The sequence below is a fragment of the Xenopus laevis genome, chromosome 6L (assembly GCF_017654675.1).
Source record: "Xenopus laevis strain J_2021 chromosome 6L, Xenopus_laevis_v10.1, whole genome shotgun sequence".
Classification (NCBI taxonomy): Eukaryota; Metazoa; Chordata; class Amphibia; order Anura; family Pipidae; genus Xenopus; species Xenopus laevis.
In genome coordinates this window covers 131,243,368-131,261,052 of record NC_054381.1, presented here as the reverse complement: position 1 = coordinate 131,261,052, position 17,685 = coordinate 131,243,368, and the positions used below count along the sequence as shown (strand labels likewise).

The 17,685-nt window shown below is 39.8% G+C and overlaps 1 protein-coding gene across 1 annotated transcript; it reads left to right on the top strand.

The window, feature by feature from the left end:
- The first annotated feature begins 516 nt into the window (after positions 1 to 516).
- Positions 517 to 17,236, top strand: LOC108718586 (protein kinase C delta type). Its single transcript, XM_041565667.1, has 11 exons — positions 517 to 688; positions 2,653 to 2,771; positions 10,976 to 11,104; positions 11,609 to 11,773; positions 12,493 to 12,584; positions 13,730 to 13,792; positions 13,889 to 14,027; positions 14,924 to 15,115; positions 16,198 to 16,326; positions 16,630 to 16,763; positions 16,919 to 17,236. The coding sequence occupies exons 1-10, from the start codon at positions 517 to 519 to the stop codon at positions 16,738 to 16,740; spliced, it is 1,311 nt and encodes a 436-aa protein (XP_041421601.1). The 3' UTR covers positions 16,741 to 16,763; positions 16,919 to 17,236.
- Positions 17,237 to 17,685: the final 449 nt, after the last annotated feature.

The window sequence follows — 17,685 nt, the reverse complement described above, 5'->3', positions numbered from 1 at the left end:
ATACACACACACTTTGATTTGCATCAAAATCATATTAGAATAAAATTCTCCCCCCATCTTGATGAATATATGACAATATTAAGAAACAAGTATTTTATAATTAGCCTATTCAGAGTTCATGGTGGATACCATTTAATTATACAGGGATAAAACTCCCTTATGACTGAATGAAAGCAAAATGTATGTTTTTTTAAACTAAATTGACCATTATCCTAGAATATTAAAAGCAAATACAGAACGCAGTCATTTTGTTTGTGGCATACTGGCAAACCAAAGCCTTTGCTCTATGCTTCCAGTGTTCAAAGTTTGAAGCTAATGTTCAGTGATCCTGGAAGGCATCCTAAATTATATATTTTCTCATCCAAACTGGATATTAAGTAGACTCCCTGGAATCATCTGCTACATTTAAGAAAGCCTGGTTGTTAAAAATTCTGATTCTTGTATAGAAATTTATTATGTATTGCATTTATAAAGGGAAAACCAAAACTATGTATTTAATCTTAACTAGCCCAAGCCATGGACCATCAAACTACAGAAAACTCTGATCTGGTCAAGTTTCTGAATAAGGAGAAGCAGAGGAGGGCTCCCTGGGAAAAAGGTTTCATCTTGAAAGGGATCGCAGTCAGGACTTTGATGAGAGAAGAAATGTCTTTCAAGCTTTGTGCAGGGATCCATCGATACTCCCAACGTGACCCACATACAGCAGCTTATTTTGTCCAACCATGAGGAACTTATTAAGAAGGACTGGACAGGTAAATAGCTCAGAGAGTTATAACAAGGTGTCTGTGATTGTCGTATGTGTCTGTGCAAATAGCAGAATTGACTGTGTCTTTCATTCCTATAACCAGCAGTTGTGTATGAAGTCATGTAAAAGATACGTACCCCCTACATTTATCGCTAGCTTAACAATACCTACAATAAGAATCTGGTGCTAATAATTAGATCATGGTTAGAAAGGATATTGCAGGAAATTTATTCAAACCTTATTGAGTTAGGTTTGCTCTTTGTTGTTGAGGTGCATGGTATCACACCAAGCCTAGATTGAAAGAGCACTTTGAGGCCTTTAGATATGAGATTATAAATGCCTATGAATCTGGGAAGGGACAAGAATCATTCCACTCATTCCACTGTCTGGAAGGTCATCTACAAGTGAAGAAGGTTTTAAGAACTTACATCAGGCCATCCCACCAATCTAAATGGATGGTGTGCGTGGGACAAACCACTGCCGTCCAGAAAAAATATCAGGGCAAAATTGTCCATGCGAAAATAAATGATGTGGCAAATGGCGGAGCGCTTCCCTTGCACGCCAGCTCCTGCTAAGCCGCAGCTATCGCGATAATTCGGCTCCTTCTGGCCGGCTTCCACTTCACACTCCTGTTACCGCTGCAGAGCGCTGTTCAAAGCATTTCTTGGAGTCAGGCACGTTAGTATCAATATGTTGGCTTTATTGTGCGCTTTAAAATTACAAAGGAGGGGGATTTACATCTAACGCGTTTCGTGTCAGAAGACCTGACACTTCATCAGAGTAATTAGTGCATACCTGTGTAAGTGCTTAAATAGTGACATGTATGCATATCATTAATAAATTAAAGGTGAAGAACATTCTTGTGAAGCAACAAACAAGTTCTTAAAATTATACATATAAAAAATAAATAAGATAATACTTGTACCAAAGTGACAATCGTTATTACTAAATGTAATACCTTTTTCTTAATATTGTGTGTGTATTTATTTAAAAGATTATTTATTCCAAATAATGTGTATTGTGTTAGTAATTTATTGTACTCCATGTTCTCATAATTGTCCATGAACACCTAGGCAAACCTCATTAAATAGCTGAATTGTAGATAAATATTATACCCATGGAGAGGGGGCTGTATACTTGAACCTCAGGAAGGGGTTGTTCACCTTTACATTGACTTTTAGTATGATGTAGAGAGGGATGTTCTGAAAGAAAATTGCAATTCATTTTCATTTATTATTATTTGTGGTGTTATCCAGAAGCTTTTTATTCAGCAGCTCTCCAGTTTGTAGTTTTAGGATTCTGGTTGCTAGGGTCCAAATTACCATAGCAACCATGCACTGATTTGAATAAGTGAGTGGAATATGAATAGGAGAGGGCCTGAAAAGAAAGATATGTAATAAAAAGCAGGTAAGGCCTACAGTAGGTTCTGCACTCTACCCTTCCTTTTGCTTATGTTGCATTTTATTTTCATAATATGTTCACCAGTCTGCTAGTAATATTAAACTCGGAACTGGGCCACCAGGACAGAGAGAGAATGGGTGGAGGTTTGGTTGGTGGCGGTTGGGCCCAGGAGGTCAGGTCTTCCAATGGGCCTTGGGGTCCAGTGTCGCAATGGGGGGCCCGGGTCCATGGGGGCTGCTAATTCTGCCCCCTGCCCCAGCAGTGAAGACACATCAGCCAGGCCCTTCCCTGTCCACAGCTGCAACCTCCCTCCGGCCCCTCCGTGCTTATTTTTTTTCCTGCCGCAGTCGGGGGCTGGGAGGGAGGTCTGAGGGGCAGCGCCAATAGTGGGACTGGACTGGCACCTGTTTTTTTCCCGGTGTCCCACCAGCCCAGTCCAACCCTGTTGGGATCTCCAGTCCAACACTCAATCCATCCTAACATTTACTGTCTTGCTGTCTTCTTAGGACATTGCCAGAAGCATAACACAGGACGTACTGCTCCATCACAGCTGCCAGTGCTCAGGTACAATGGGCCTTATGGATACAGAAGGAATGAGCCAACACTCAGACACCATTCACTAAGGGTAGGTAGTGCATTACATTAAACACTCTCTTCTCAGCTTCATACAAAAAATTCAGTTGGAGTAAGGATTTGGAGTAATGCTATGGGTACTAGTCATAATACTATGGTTATACTAGTAAGTAACAGTATGAAATCGCATATTCTGACCATTGTTACAGTTAAGAGGTCATAAACTGCAACATTTAAAGGCTCATTGTATCCACTCTAATTTCAAGGGTTCTAATGCTGCTGCTGCTGCAAGCCTGGGGTGCCAATTAAGAACTCATGATGATTTGGATGCAGGTCCCTGAATTACTCTCAGCATTGAGAAATTAAACGGGTTGTTCACCTTTACAATAACTTTTAGTATGACATAGAGAGGGATATTCTGAGACAATTTGCAATTAGTTTTCTTTTTCTATTATTTGTGGGTTTTGAGTTATTTAGCTTTTTATTCAGCAGCTCTCCAGTTTGCAGGTTTAGGATTCTGGTTGCTAGGGTCCAAATTACCATACCAACCATGCATTGTTTTGAATAAGTGGCTGGAATATGAATAGGAGAGGGCCTGACAAGAAAGAGGAGTAATAAAAAGTATATAACAATAGTATGTAGCAATAATAATGCATTTGTAGCCTTACAAACCATTTGTTTTTTTAGATGGGGTCAGCAACCCCCATTTGAAAGTTGGAAAGAGTTTTAAGAAGAACGCAAATAATTTAAAAACTATAAAAAATAAATAATGAAGACCAATTTAAAAGTTGCTTAGAATTGGCCATTCAATAGCATATTAAAAGATAACTTAAAAGGTGAACCCCCCTTTAACAGGATGCTGGGGCAAGATTGTGAGAGCTAGAAGCTGGGAAGAGTTCTTCAGACTGATGCAGCCTGACTATCAATACATGTTTTCTATGATCATATTGGTTGTGTGGATTTTCTTCTTTCACTAACCCGCCCAACTCTTCTTAGAGGGGTTGTTCACCTTTTAGATAACTTGTGGTATTCTGAGATAATTTGCAATTGGTTTTCATTTTTTATTATTGAAGGTTTCTGAGTTATTTAGCTTTTTATTCAGTAGCTCATCAATTTGCATTTTAAGCATTCTGGTAACTAGGACCCAAATTACCCTAGCAACCATGTATTGATTTGAATAAGATACTGGAATATGAATAGGAGAGGCCTGAATAGAAGGATCAGTAATACAAAATAACAATAATAACACATTTGTAGCCTTACAGGGCTTTTGTTTTTTAAAAGGGGACAGCGACGCTCATTTGAAAGCTGCAAAGAATCAGAAGAAAAAGACAGATAACTATAAAACTATAAAAAATAAAAAATAAATGAAAACCAATTGAAAATTTCTTAGAATTGGTCGTTCTATAACATACTAAAAGTTACCATAAAGGTGAACCACCCCTTTAAAGGTATGCTGACACAATTTTGACATTTCTGCTGCACCGCCACTAGGACCCAATATCCTGGGGTAGAAACTTTTTAAACAATATTTTATCCCCTTGTTTTTCCTGTGCCTTTTGTGGGGGAATAGTAGATTAATAGCAATACACACACATTTATATATACAGTATCTATAGTACACCTGTAGTTTGAGTAGAATGAGTTTAATAGCAAGAGGGGGGGGGTATAGTTCAGTGGTAAAGCATTTGCCTGCAGATCAAGTGGCCCTTGGTTCAAATCTGGGTGGGAGTCATATCAAACTGGTAAATTAAAATTAACAGAAGTCGATATACTTGTAGTGTCATAAATCTCTGCACACCTAGTGCTGACACAGAAGGGGCAGCGTGCCAGTGGTATAGAACATGTTGTCTAGCAATGTCTGTGGTCAGCATGCAAAGGGTTAAAAAGATATAATTTCCAAATATAAAAACACAATTTAACAGTGTGCACTTTAATTGCTAATCATTTCTATAATCAAAAACACTCAACAGAATCCTATACAGGACCAGTTGAGCAGACCTGTTCCCAGACCACTGACCCTGCTGCCCACCTCTACCTGCAAATTTGTTAGTTTGTAACCCAACCCAGGACCCATGGAACCGGAATTGATGTCACAGTTGGCTGAAAGTGACATCACTCCTGAAGTGGATAAACTGGGTCATAAATGGGGGAGGAAGGTGATACAAGAGCCTGTGGTGGAGTTGGGAACCCAGAGACTTTCCACCCAAATACCCACTAATTTGTGGGTAACTGCCCTGACGCAGCTCTACAGTAGAATCAACTGTCTTTGATTTATATATCTTATAAAGGAGAAAGAAAGGTTACAACTAAGTAAGCTTTATCAAAAAGGTCCACCTAAATATACCAGTAAACCCTTAAAGTAATGCTGCTCTGAGTCCTCTGTTAAAAGAAACACCATTTCTTTCCTTCTATTGTGTACACATGGGCTTCTGTATCAGACTTCCTGCCTTCAGTTTAAACCTCCTTGCTCCGTGCATGAGCATGCTCAGTTTGCTCCTCTTCCCCCCCCCTCTCCCTTCTCTGCTGTAATCTGAGCCCAAAGCTATAAGTGAGCAGGGGGAGACTCAGGCAGGAAGTGATGTCACACCAAGCTAATACTGCAGCTGCTATCCTAAACAGAGAGCTTTTAGAGCTTTTTTCTCAGGTATGGTAAAACATTCTACAGAATAAATATAGCATTCTAGCTTGCACTATTGCAGCTAATATATTGGCAATAAACTGCCTCTTTAGCTTTCCTTCTCATTTAAACTTAATGTTGAGAAAGGGGACACCTGGATTTGAACCAGGAACTTCTTGATCTGCAGTCAAATGATATACTTTTGAGCTATAACCCCAGAGATTATGCATGTTACCCACACAGGTGTGCTGTAGGATAAGAGGTATGTAAGAGGTATGTGCAAACTTTGTGAAAGTGAGTGTGAGGCCTTGTTTATCCATTCTTAAAATTTAAATATTTTTTTCAGGGCATCTGTGGGTTTCTCCAAGTTTACTATGAATCATGGGTCAAGCCTGTTGGGTGCCCAAGGCAGCTGGCCAACCAATTCGCCCCTCCCACCACCTCCCTTGCATGCATGCATGCATGCACAAATACAGCATGCACAGTAATCTGGGAACAGGTATACTGACACTCGGAGGAGCAGAAGTGCAGGCACTTGGTGGACACAAGGGTCCAGACTAGGGGTGGATGAGAGAAAAGGTATGTGTGTGTGGTACCCCCCCCCCATTTGTTGCGCCCTAGGCACCTGGCTCTTCTTACTTGTGCCTGATGCATCCAAGCACGGTGTGGGAATTGTATCACATATAAAAATCACATTAGTCAAAAGAAAATTTGCCAACCTTCTTATATTTGTTCTTTTTAATGACTTTATAGTCATATTTCATCCAATATTGGTGAATTGCATATTTCTATGTCCTATCCTGCTTTGTGGTTAATAATCATGAAATGAAGAAATATGATAAATGGTGAGTTATAATATCCATCAGCTGGAGCAGATAAAAGTAAAGTAAAGACTTTCATAGGGCAATATCCCATAAAGAGCTATATGTGATAAATGGCTATAATGAGTGGCAGGTAAGAGGACATTGGATTCTACCTGGGTATTTGTGAGCGTTTTACTCATTCACAAAATCTATATTTAGAAAGAATTCCCTGAAGAACAAAGGTTGACCATTCTGTGTTGTGTTGTGTTGTGTATACTTTTCAATTGCTGCCCAGGCTCAACTGGCACATGCCACTCAAACAACAGCTCTCAGGAGCCAACTGTCATAACTGTCATTTAGCCAGTGTGGAGTGACTGCAGGGAGCTTGTGTGAGTTGGAGAGAGTTTTTGGAGATTACAGCGATAGAAGAAGAGATTTGAGCAGAAAAGTGAGTTTGTAGTGCAGTGGAAGAAGAAAGCAGCAAAAGAAGAAGAAAGAAGAAGTAGAAGAAGAACATCCTTGGAAAAGAAGGAAAATGGAGAAGAAGAGGAGAAGATCTGAGAGTCCAGTGGAGGACCCAGCTAGTAAGGAGGAGAAACACAAAATATATTGCTTTAAGAATATAATTATATAACCTGTAACTGGTGTTAAATATGCAAAGATGGGCATTTAACTTGGGGTGACTGTGCCCCAACCTCTCATTTTATATAAAAAACATGGGAGTGTATGTCCTCTACTTTTCACTGTATGTAATGTTCTTGCAGGGCAAACACCATGGACTTTTTATATTTAATATAGTTGAGGCACCACTATATGAAGGGTACTATGCGTATCTGTATAAAATGTTTATTGTATACAATATATTTAGAGTGCCAGTATCCTCTTCCAATGTGTATAATGCCCTATGGTGCCAGTGTCCGTTGGCACCATAAATTACTTAGGCAAAAACCGTTGGCTTTTAATGTTTAATATAGTTGAGGCACCACTATATGTAGGTTACTATGTGTGCCTGTATATAATGTTTACTGTATGCAATATAGTTTGGGTACCAGTGTGCGCTCCCTTTCAATGGGTATAATGTCCTTTGGAGCCAGAATCTGTTGGCACCATAAAGTGCTTGGGGTACCTGTGCCAACTGCCTTTACTGTATTTAATGTAACACTGGGTCTCACTGTAGGTAACATTATTGGGGTGGCAGTAACCGTTGCTTTGTACTGTATATAATGTTATTGTTGTGCCAGTAACCACAGCCTCTCCCTATATATAATGTTCTCTGCTGCCTCTGATTGTATAAAATGCATTTGGGTTGCCTGTGTCTGCTGCCTCTCATGTTATATAGTATAGTTTGGGTGCTAATAACCTCTGGCATTTACTGTATAATGTGGGAAAGGATCCACTCCCCCATATGCTTGGGCTGGCAGTAGCCACTTAGGCTGAAGCTGTTACTTGCCATTTATGCGCAACCTGTCCGCTGCAACTCAGGATCAACTGGAAAGAACATTTTCACACTTTATTTATAAAGGAGCAAAGGCAAGAATAGAAACCTGTAACCCTTCACACTCAATTCCGAGCAATTGTACCCAGAGTGCAGCGTGTGGTGCTGGCAGCTGCAACATTTATACAACATATGCTCTTTGCACTCATTTTTTGCACATTGCTGATAAATGAGTCCAGGGCCAGGCCAAGCTGACAGGTACCCTAGGCACCTGCGAGGGGACAAGCGAGGGGAGGGAGGTAACAGTGGGCAGTGAACATGCTTTAGGGGTAGGTAGAAGCCACTTGTACCTGCCCAGCACCCCCCTAATGTTGCACCCTTGGCAGGTGCATCTTCTGCCCACCCCTAGTTCTGTCCTTGAATGAGTCCCTGACTAAATTAGAAATTAGAGAGTCACAAAGTGATTTTTATTCTTTTAGCAGGAAAAAAGATACAACTGAAGGATTTAAGGATTTGCATAGAACGTCTAAAGCAATATCCGCTGAGAAGAAAAAGATCGAGAAGTCCAGAGGAGAACCCAGCTGGTAAGGAGAACAAAACTTGAAAGATATTGATGTAGGACTTAAAGGGCTGCTCAACCCAAAACAGATCCCCAGAGGCTCAGAATTGCAAAGCATCTTTCCAATATACATTCATTACTAACTTCATTGGTTGTATGGTAATCCACTAAAGGGGTTGTTCACCTTTGAGTTAACCTTTAATATGACGTGGAAAGCGATATTCTGATGCATTTTGCATTGGTTTTAGTTTTTTATTAGTTGTGGTTTTTGAGTTATTTAGCTTTTTATTCAGCAGCTCTGCAGTTTGCAATTTCTGCAAACTGGTTGCTAGGGTTCAAAATACCCTAGCAACTATGCACTGATTTGAATGAGACAGGAATATGAATAGGAAGGGCCTGAATTGGGTATAATGGTCTTTGGAGCCAGTATCTGTTGGCACCATAAAGTGCTTGGGGTACCTGTGCCAAATGCATTTGACTGTATTTAATGTACCACTGGGTCTCACTGTAGGTAACATTATTGGGGTGGCAGTAACCGTTGCTTTGTACTGTATATAATGTAATTGTTGTGCCAGTAACCACAGCCTCTCCTTATAGATAATGTTCTCTGCTGCCTCTGATTATATAAAATGCATCTGGGGTTCCTCTGTCTGCTGCCGCTCATGTTATATAGTATATTTTGGGTGCTAATAACCTCTGGCATTTACTGTATAATATGGGAAAGGATCCACTCCCCCATATGCTTGGGCTGGCAGTAGCCACTTAGGCTGAAGCTGTTACTTGCCATTTAGGCACAACCTGTCCGCTGCAACTCAGGATCAAATTGTCACTCACCAGTTTTCCAAAGTCACCAATGAGAAATAACATTTTAATTTATAAAAATCCTAGGAGCAGAGGCAAGAACAGAAACCTGTGCCCCTTAGCGCTGAAGTGCAGTGTGTGGTGCTGGCAGCTGCAACATGGGGAGGCCCATTTATCAAAGGTTGAAATTTCAAATTCATGCGAGTCTTTAAAAACTCCCCTAAACTCCCATGAACTCGAAATTCGACCAATCAGAATTTGTTTTAAAAAAAATCTAATTTCTCAAACTCGGATGAGTAGGATCGACCCGAAAACTCGAATCAAATTTGAATTGAATTAGATTCGAAATTTAAAAACTCGATTCAAGTTTTTTTCCGAAAAAAACTCAAATGTCAGGAAGGCTGCAAACAACTCCAAAATAATCCCTAGACCTCTCCCATTGACTTGGTGGTGAATTGTCAAATTTGAGTTCTTTAAGGGCCAGTGTATGATAAATCTTGAAAAACTTGAATTGAATTTGAATAACTCCCGAGTCGAATTTGACAGTTTTGACTATAAAAAAAACTCGAAAATTCAAATTTCCAATTTTCAATTTGATCCATTGATAAAATCTGCCCCTTGAACAACAAATGCTCTTTGCACTGATTTGTTGCACATTGCAGATAAATGAGTCCAGGGCCAAGGTGCCCAGGCGCCCTAGGCAACACGGCAAGCCACCCCGAGGGGAGGGAGGGGAGAGCGACAAAGGTGAGGGAGAGTGACAGAGGGGAAGGGAATGTGACAGAGGGGAGGAGAGGGAAGAGCAATAGTGGGCAATGAACAAGCACTACGGGTAGGCAGAAGATACTTTAACAGGTACCTGCCCAGCACCCCCTCTTTTGTTGAACCCTAGGGTGGGTGCTTCTTCTGCCCACCCCTAGTTCCAGTCCTGAATGAGTCCCTGACTAAATTTGAGAGTCACAAAGTGATTTTTATTTTTTTAGCAGGAGAAAGGATAAAACTGAAGAGTTTGAGGATTTGCCTAGAACGTTTAAAGCAATATCCGCTGAGAAGTAAAAGAACAAGAGGTCCGGAGGAGAACCCAGCTGGTAAGGAGAACAAAACTTGAAAGATATTGATGTAGTACTTAAAGGGCTGCTCAACCCAAAAACAGATCCCCACAGGCTCAGTATTTCAAAGCATCTTTCCAATATACATTCATTACTAATTTCAATAGCTGTATGGTAATTTATGGTAAATTTTAACCCCCAGCCTTGCTTGTAATATTACTGCAGAAATGACCAATGAGCACCCCACTAAAGTTAACCTTTAGTATGATGTAGAAAGTGATATTTTGAGACAATATGCAATTGTTTTTTATCTTTTATTATTTGTGGTTTTTGAGTTACGTAGCTTTTTATTCAGCAGCTCTGCAGTTTGCGATTTCTGCAAACTGGTTGCTAGGGTTCAATATACCCTAGCAACCATGCATTGATTAGAATGAGACAGGGATATGAACAGGAGGGGCCTGAATTAAAAGACGAGTAATCAGAAGTAGCAGTAACAATAAATGTGTAGCTATACAGAGCATTTGATTTTTAGATGGGGTCAGTGACCCCCATTTGAAAGCTGGAAAGGGTCAGAAGAAGAAGAAGGAAATAATTACAAAACAATATAAAATAAATACTGAAGACCAATTGAAAAGTTGCTTAGAATTGATCATTATATAACATACTAAAAGTTAACTAAGGTAAACCACCCCTTTAACTCTAGACATGCCATTAAGATCACTGCATCAATGGATAGATAGCTCACAGTGACTGTAATTTACAATCAAATGGTCTATAAATAATGTTTTGTTGCCCTGGGGGCCTACTGTAAAATTATTGGTTTTTCTAACTTGACCCCATGCTGTTCCTGGTGGCTGATTTTGGAATATACCACCATAATAGGGACCCTTGACTTGTATTAATCACGGGATATGAAAACTGCACCTTAAATATAAGGACATTATAATTATTTAACATAACATTCTATGTATCTTTATTGGATGAATTAGTTACATTGTCTTTTTTACAAATCCCTAGGAGGAAAAGAGAAGGTTAGAGAGGACGCCAAAACATCGGAGTACCTCGATATTGAAAATTACAGCCTTATTAAAGAACTAGGAGAAGGCAACTTCGGCAAGGTGAGTGATGAGCTTCTATGGGAAAATCTATTGGAATGATCTGGAATGAAACCAAAAGGAGACAGAAATCACAAGAGAATTAATCATGTAAATTTAACATGTAAACTCTTCTCTGATCAGTGGAAGTACATGCGCTATATTTGCTGTAGAGAATATTTTCCCTTATCTAAAGGACACCCCAATCTTCATTCCTATTGAAGAAGGATGGTCAGTCCCAGGCAGAGCACACACGACTTTTACCTTTTAAAGGGTAAATTATTATTTAAAAAGCACAAACAAATTTTAAAAAAACTTTCTATATCATGTTCATTTATCACATCCTGTCTCCTTTGACTGTTACATTATTGCCAGTACAAAAATGTGGGGCTATTAGGATAAAATGGAAATACTGAATATTTTATGGCTCATCCTTTGTTGAATTACCAATATGAGTGGAGCTACAGTCACTCATTTACATATAGGAAACCCAGTAATATTTATTTCCTTTGCGCTCTTCTTTCCCAGGTGGTGTTGGCATCGTTTAAAATCAAGAACCAACTAACTGCAATCAAGATCATTGAGAAGCAGCGGGAGGAAGATTTTGAATATGTCAGACGAGAGGCATCGGTTCTCCAGATTGCTAGCAGATGCCCATTTCTATGCCGGGCAATGGCAACATTCCAAACTAAGGTACAGGGTAGTGAGCTCTGCTAGGGGCTGTCTGCTTTCTGCACATATTATGCTGATAATAAAAGTATTTCATATGGCATATTTGTATTTACACAGAGCCTTGCCACCTTGTTAGTGAATGTGATGCTACTACAGGATAGGTATATATATATATATATATATATATATATATATATATATATATATATATATATATATATATATATATATAGAGATATAGTAGCCTATCCTGTGGTCTCTACTATATGTGTATAAAACCACATATATCTGTACCCTTCTCTGTAGTTTCATTCAGCTACTAAAGTATAGCAGGACCCTATCCCAGTATCAGTGGCCCGGGGTATAAGGGGCCCAGTGGGGGTCAGCTTCCTCGGTAGTATGTGTAGCAGAGGGCTCCCGTGAGTATGTGTGATGGGAGGTAATGGGTGACCCGTGAGTATGTGTGGCTGGATTTATGTGCAGAGGATGTTTGGAAACAAAAATTTCCACTTTCTCCACTTCCAACTTTAAACCCCTACCCATTATTATAATCTAGAATGCTGAGTTGTGGAATCAATACTGCTATTAATATTAGTGTATTGTGTTCTGTCTAACCTTAGTTTGTTGTAATTATTATGCCGTTTTGCATATTTTTGTAATAATTAATTAAAATGATCATGTTCCTATTTTGTCCTATCCATTTCTATGCTTCACCTTCTCCTTTCTGTTTTTATAACCAGTCACTAATCCTGCTAGCCCTGGAGTACGTCAATGGCGGAACACTGGAGAACATCATCGAGGACCGAGGACGTCTGAGTAACAAGCAAGTGCTGTAAGTAGCAAGCTCCTTGAGACAGAAGTACCTAAAATACAATGGATATCTACCAGTCACGTAACACTATAATTAACATGCTAGCAGCACGCAAACAGGGGGGACAGTTGTCCCAGGCCCTGCAGGGTTTTATGTCTAATGGGGGCCCGGCCATGCTTCACTTTCTTGATTAGATAAGCCCCCCTGCTTTTAGTGTGCTGCCTGCTTCAGAAAATAGGACAGCAGCGCCGTGCATGCAAGATTTTCTACTATTCAGATGTTCTGTACCCTCATTGGTTCTTTAAGGATAAGTCCCGGTAAAGCTGCATTGGGATTGGTTAGGCTGAAGGGGAAGTTCCTACTTCCCCTATTCGATCCCTGTCCAGCTTTACCTTATCTTTACCTTAGCTTTACTTATCCTTAAAGAACCAATGAGGGTACAGAAAATCTGAATAGGAAAAAATCTTGCATGCACAGCGCTGCTGTCCTATTTTCGGAAGCTGGCAGCACGCTGAAAGCAGGGGGGTCTGGCTAATCAAGTAAGTGAAGCATGTTCAGGCCCCCCTTAGACATAAAACCCTGGCAAGCAATTTTTTTAAGATTTTGGGGGGCCTGACTACCAAGTTTTTTTTTAACCTAAAGGTAGCCACCAATGGCTTTTTATAACTTGTAGGTGGGGAGGGCCTAGGCTATCTATTGTGGGGGGGGGCCCTGATCACTAATGGCTTTTTATAACTTGTTGGCGGTGGCTGGCCACCAATGTTTTTTTTTTTTTAAATTGAAGGGGGTCCTGGTCACCAGTGGATTTTAATAACTTTTGGCGGGTCCTGGCCATCAATAGTATTTTATAACTTGTGGGAGGGGCAGGCCAACAATATTTTTTTTTTACTTACAGGGGGGCCTTGAACACTAATGGCTTTTTATAGCTTATGGGGGTTTAATGTTTTAGCTCTGATATCTGTGTGGCCTTTTTACTATGGGGTAGTCAAGATATGGGGTGGGGCTTGAGGGCCCAGAAAATGTTGCCGTACAGGGCCCCGTGATTTCTGAAGGCGACCCTGCATGCTACTAGAGACTGGAGTACAACACAGAAACACTGCTCAAGCATATATTAAATGGTATGAGACAGAACTACAAAGTGATTTGTGTTTTCTTTTTTCTAAAAGGTTTTATGCCTCAGAATTAGTGGTGGGTATTCAGTTCCTGCACGAGAACGGGATCGTTCATCGGTAAGAAAAATTTTAATTCTCTCCCAAGTCCTTCACTATTTATACATAATTGTGTTTCTGGACATCATTCTAATATAAACCATGTGTGTCTTACAGTGACCTCAAACCAGAGAACATATTGGTGGATGAACAGGGCCATGTGAAGATCGGTGATTTTGGCCTTGTCTGCACCGGTATGTATGGAGTAAACACACAGTGCGGCTATTATGGAACACCAGGATACACGGCACCACAGGTGAGAATCTCAGTTCCTGTACATTTATACAATATTTCTAATTATTTTAAGTTACATTGATGTGTTACTTTATCATTTGGAAAGTACAATGATAGTCAGCACAGCCTCCTGGCGTTTTCTTACTTGTGGTACAGGTATAGGATCCCTTATCCGGAAACCCGATATCCAGAAAGCTCCGAATTACGGAATGGTTGTCTCCCATAGACTCCATTTTATCCAAATAATCCAAATTTGTAAAAATTATTTCCTTTTTCTCTGTAATAATAAAACAGTAGCTTGTACTTGATCCCAACTAAGATATAATTAATCCATATTGGAAACAAAACTAGCCTATTGGGTTTATTTAATGTTTAAATGAATTTCTAGTAGTCATAAGGCATGAAGACCCAAATTACGGAAAGATACGTTACCCGGAAAACCCCAGCTCCCGAGCATTCTGGATAACAGGTCACATAACTGTTATCCAGTGGCCAAGTTTTCCCAGTGGCCACTATCCACAGGTATAGACTTTCAGGTTACAAGATGAAACAGCACCACTCTTTAGGGCATTACAGCAACATTTCGGGTTACACCACAAACTTGATTAAGGGTTAGGTATGACCCAAAACGTTGCTGAAATGCCCTAAAGGGTTCCAATAAAGGTATTTTTATTTTATGAAGGAGTGGTGCTGTTTCATCTTGTAACCTGTAACTCTATCACTTGGCCCACTAACACTCTGAGCTTATTGGACTGCCAAAGACAACTAATCCTTCAGCCCATCCTGGGTCATTACATTTATATATCTACTTTATTGGCCTTTATTCAAACATTAGTTTGCCCATTCTGCAATCCTATGTGGTAATCAGGGTTCTCAGTATGAGAACTTTTGGTAACTAATCTGTTATTTGTTGCCAAGGTTTTATTAGAGGAGCCATACGACGCCGGAGCTGACTGGTGGTCTTTCGGAGTCATCTTGTACGAAATGGCCACCAATAGGTTACCATTCTCACCGAAGGGAAACTTGAGACAACAGGTAGAAAGCGTCATCAACAGAGAGCCTGAATATCCAGACTCCCTTTCTACCAAACTGCGTGACCTCATAAAACAGGTTAGTAAAATCAGAATAAACATTTAGTAAATGCTATTTTTGTTAACAATTATTTTTTGTTTTTACTTTTCCCAAAATATATTAATAGTAAAGAAAGTAAATACTACTATTAAAGGGGTGGCTAAAGAAGTAATTCTTTAGTTTGAAGTAACTTTTCAAGTGGTCTTCATTATTTTGTTTGATAGTTTTTTTTTGTTTGTTTTAGTTACCTTTTTCTTCTGACGCTTTCCAGCTTTCAAATGGCTAACCCCATCTAAAAAACAAACACTTTGTAAGACTACACATGTATTGTTATTGCTACTTTGTATTATTCATCTTTTTATTCAAGCCCTCCTATTCATATTCCAGTCTCTTTTTCAAATCATTGCATGGTTGCTAGGATAATGTGTATCCTAGCAACCAGAAAGCTGACATTTCAAACTGGAGAGCTGCTGAATAAAAAGCAAAAAAAAACACAAAAATTAAAACCAATTGCAAATTGTCTTAGAATATCACACTACAAGTTAACTCAAAGGTGAACAGCCCCTTTAATATAAAGTTATAAAAATGTTTTTTGTTTTTGGTATAGCAGAATGGTTTTAAGGTATTTAGTTTATTTGTTATGGAGGAATGTAGTAAAATTGTTGCACTTTTTCAGATGACCCTCACTGGTATAGCTTCTAGGTAGTGTGGTATCAAGTGTGGAAGGAAAAAAGTGAATTTACAGCCTGGGGTGAAAAGTATCTAGAAGAAGGTCACTCTATGATGGGCATTCATGAGTGAGGGGATAGTGTGAGAGCAAAATTCATTAATAAGTAATGACGTAAGGCAAAAATAAAAGGTTTAGCCTACTGAGTAGCCTTAAGCACCATTATAAGGAGAGCTAGTGGCATTAGATCTCTGCTGGTTTTTACCAGATTTTATCTGCCAGGCCCTTATGTGCAGAGCTCTTCTGGTACTTGATGATATTCTGGATACCAACCAAGGTCAAAAAGCATAACCTAGGAACAATTATATAATTTTATATGTTGTTTTACTGTATGGAAGGTAGAAAAATATATGCAATATATTATTATTAAATAAATGTTCATTATTTGCTTTAGCTCTTGAAGAAGAAGGCCAACCAACGCCTTGGGGTGAATGGCAACATCCGGGATCACCCATTTTTCTCAACCGTCGATTGGTCAAATGTGGAGAAAAGAACATTGAAGCCTCCTATAAAACCAAGTCATGTAAGTGCATAACTGTGATGTGATCACATTCACCCAGAAGGGAGTCAGAACCTCTCCCCACTTACAGCCACTACCAGAGCAGTACTGTATCTATTCTTACATTGGCTCCAGTGTTTTTATGTTTTGCACCAGATTTGCTTTACTAATCCTATTTGCAGTAGTTTTACATTGCATGTGTTTAGACAAAACACACAACTTTTTTGGGGGGTTCAGTCTGTTAAATGGCAATTTAAAATATTAAATACCACCATGGCTGAAAGGAATAATTACTGTTTGACCATGTACTTTTATTATTGCTCATAGGAATCAGCCACGGGGTTCAACAGGAAATACATCTCATTCCCGAAAGAGGACCCCAGCGAGACCCGTATGCTCAAGGGGTTCGATTATGTGGACCCGAGCTGGCTGGAGTAATGAGTAGCTGTGCCGTCGGCAAGGTAAAGTTTAAAACGGAGATGATATTTCTAGGGACCAATAGGTAGGAGTAGACTATGGTTCTGAAATCTCTATTTCTTAATGAACCTAATGTGTCAGACTAGACCACCAACGAATATGGTTTTGTACCCACTGACAGAAAATGTATCTTTTTCAGAGTCATCCCATCCAAGTACCGTGCAACATTCCACCAGAACACCACTAGCACCTCCACTGCTTCATCCTGCATATCTGGTAATGTATGACATTCTGAGAACAGCAAAGGTGAGCAAATAATGTTAATTACCATCTTACTGTCCTGCTCTACCTTACAATTACAACACCAGAAAAGGTACTCCTCCCAAAATGCACCATCTTGCAGGTTAGTAGCACTGTGACCAACATCACCGCAGAAAGCGCTTACAGCTGCATTTAATATCCCCAAGTGCTTTCTATGCCATTACCAACTTATGCAGCTTTTTTTATGTTTACAGTATTGTACTTTTAAAAACTTTTAAGTTAAAAGTTAAAAAAAAAGCAAAAAAAAAAAAAAAAAAAATCCCCCCCATCTTCCCTAAGTTATACTACCCCCATCTTCCCAAGTCAACCCCTTTCCTTAAGGTTTAATAGAGCACAGCCTGTGACCTCCAGGCTTAATCATTATCTGTGATGTCATCAGAGGGGGGGATAGGGGTGGGCATAGCTAGTGGACTGTCACAAGCCACCAGCGGTACCCCTCTAATGACATCACAGACTACATGCTCAACTATCCTTTCATTTCTATCCCTTGCCAAGCACAGCCTGTTCCCCCCAGGCCTTATAGAGCACAGCCTGTTCCCCCAGGCCTTATAGAGCACAGCCTGTTCCCCCAGGCCTTATAGAGCACAGCCTGTTCCCCCCAGGCCTTATAGAGCACAGCCTGTTCCCCCAGGCCTTATAGAGCAC